General features: G+C 39.1%; 1 protein-coding gene across 1 annotated transcript in view; it reads left to right on the top strand.

The window, feature by feature from the left end:
* LOC106806329 (ABC transporter G family member 2-like) overlaps positions 1 to 2,729 on the top strand; it is a 10,868-nt gene that overhangs the window by 5,776 nt on the left and 2,363 nt on the right. The window contains exons 7-9 of the mRNA XM_014808236.1: positions 143 to 326; positions 923 to 1,128; positions 2,375 to 2,451. Coding sequence (XP_014663722.1) covers positions 143 to 326; positions 923 to 1,128; positions 2,375 to 2,451 — 467 coding nt within the window. The remainder of the gene's footprint in view (positions 1 to 142; positions 327 to 922; positions 1,129 to 2,374; positions 2,452 to 2,729) is intronic.

The raw sequence follows: 2,729 nt of genomic DNA, 5'->3' as shown, positions 1-2,729 counted from the left end.
CACGCACGCACGCACGCACACGCACGCACGCACGCACGCACGCACTCACGTACACACACACACGCACACACACACAATTACTCGTCAAATTTTCCAAAATGAGTATCAAAATGACTAGGTGTTGCTAATGTCCCTCCCACAGTCGATCTGGTGACACTCGACGACAGGACGTACGAGACGTTGGCCGAGTCGAATGACAGAATCAACAAGATCTGCGCCAACTACATAGACAAGGCCCCCGTCCTCTCAGACCCCGAGCCTTCGATCGTCGGCCTACGGAGGATTCGTCACACCGGTGGCTGCTTGCAGTTTTTCATCTTATTAGGGTATATGAACATTTCTACGACTTTACTACTACTGATTGTTCCATTCTTCGTTCAATCGCGATGTTCTAATAATAAATAAATTCTAATGAAATTAAGAGGTGGTGACAAAGCCAAACCACCACAATTCCTTTGAAAAGTACGATAACGAGTATATATATATTTAAATAATACGAATATATATATATATATATATGTATATATATATATATATATATATTATATATATGATACGAGTACGAGCACGTGCATTGTCAACCCTGGTATTATCATAAACAGCTTTTGTAAAGCCTTTAATCATTAAAATATTATTCATTTATCGCTAATTATCCTACTGTTATCATAAAGGCCTGTTGTCAACGCCGCAGTTTTCATATCTGTCCGTCAACGCCAATGTTGTCATAAGTAATTTACATCGACATCAAAGTAACGCAGTTGTTCCACTATGCTTCACGAATGGAGCCAGAAGATAAAAAAGCATCCGTCAACCCTAACAATTTCATAGACGAGTTCATTGTACCCGATAAATAAATAAATAAATACATGAATAAATAAATAACAAAATATTTAAATCATATATCTTTGTGTGTACACCACAGACGACTATTCACCTGTCATGGCTGCACACTGCGCGACACGTGGCTGCAGGTGCTAGAAGTCTTCCTCGCTGCTCTCATGTCCGTTCTCATCGGCGCCATCTTCTCCTCGGAGTACGACCGTCTCTACGCTTACGAGAAGTTCTCCTTCTTCTTCGTCATGCTGGTCATCGCACCGTTGCCATACGTCTACCGCACCATCGGGCGAGGTGAGTGCAGAGAGGGGAGCCTTGCGTGAGTTGGCTATAGGGCAAGTCCAAGAGAAGGTCCCCTTGCGGTACCATACGTAACGCACCATGTTTTCCTAATTACATAATCATCCCAAGGACAAATTACATATAAATTCTTGTGGGTATTCTCCTTGCAGATGTCCAACATCGGATTAAAAAACAGTGGAATCAATCTCATGAATCAGTGACTCAAATCTTAATTGCCTTTCAGAGGGTTAAACTTTCTGAATGTCCCATACGTAACGTAGGCAAACTCTTTGACTTGCCCTATACCGAAGAGGTTGACTTATGAGTCTGAAGTAGATAATACTATAATACTATAATAATATAACGACTCCACCTCTCGTATATTGTTGCTGGGTTTTATCAAGTCAGATTAGTTTGCGCGTGTTTTCACGTGTACGCAGGGTAGTCTCGAGTTCGCGATACTTTGTTGCTAAGCATTATCGTTTAGAGCCTCCCAACAGAGCGATGATTAGCTAGAGATCAATGGTGCCAGCCAATCACAACAGGCGATCAATTTCGGTAGCGAATGGTGATACTAGCAGCAACCTTTGCCGATGGTGACGCACCAGTAAATACTCCGTCTATAGGCGGCTAATACTACATTTCATTATGATCCTATGCCACTCTATAATATCAGGAGTGTATAATACAGAATAAAGTCTAATATAGTATCTCTATAATCTATATAGTATAATATAGTCGATATTATACACTCCTGATAAAGTTACCGTAAATAGTAAAAATAAAAATAAAAATCCACTTTTTCAGAAAATGTAAATAATTATATTCACTTTTTATGGTTAAATTGCTGCATTATACTTCCTATTTTACTATATTGTTCGATGTAAACGTACACTCGTAACTCATACCTAGCCCACAGCAAGCAATTAATGTCAAGATCAAAATAGCAAATCGTCCAGGTTTTATTGGATTTTTAACTAGTTGAGAAACAATCTTATCAGGTAAGAATTTGACGGTACATTTAGTCCCGTTTGCCTACTTACATTTAATGTAAAAAATGTCAACAATTTTTTTAAACAAAATTACACCATAGAAAATTTGTGACGTAGTCAATTTAAGGACTGTTGATTACGTCCATCAAGATACTGTCACCCCATACACACACTGTTGATCGAGTTAGTATGGTTTTGCAAAACTAAAAATCTAGCGGGTACTTTTGAGTGAACTGTACAAATTTATCACGTTTATTTTTTTACAGCGTCAGAAGAGAGGCGAGACTTTTACTCTGAGGTAGATGAAAACTTGTACAGCCCCGTTGCATTGTTTTTTGCTAAGGTGAGATAACGTTTATACGCGTTTGAATTTATCAAACCAATATTTCAATGAAAAATATGCACATACGGTGCCTGTACTGAATACTTATTCAGGACTTAAACTCTATACGATATTAATTATATTTAAAATCGTGATTTAAATATAAATATATAAATATATATAAAGCCAGATTGAGCAAAAACTGCATTTCGTCCGTCCGTCCGTCCTTTCGTTCATTCGTTCGTTCGTCCGTCCGTCCGTCCGTCCGTCCGTCCGTCCGTCCGTCCGTCCGTCCGTCC

This window comes from Priapulus caudatus, unplaced genomic scaffold (assembly GCF_000485595.1).
Source record: "Priapulus caudatus unplaced genomic scaffold, Priapulus_caudatus-5.0.1 Scaffold155, whole genome shotgun sequence".
Taxonomy (NCBI): Eukaryota; Metazoa; Priapulida; class Priapulimorpha; order Priapulimorphida; family Priapulidae; genus Priapulus; species Priapulus caudatus.
This window is presented reverse-complemented; position numbering and strand designations above follow the sequence as displayed.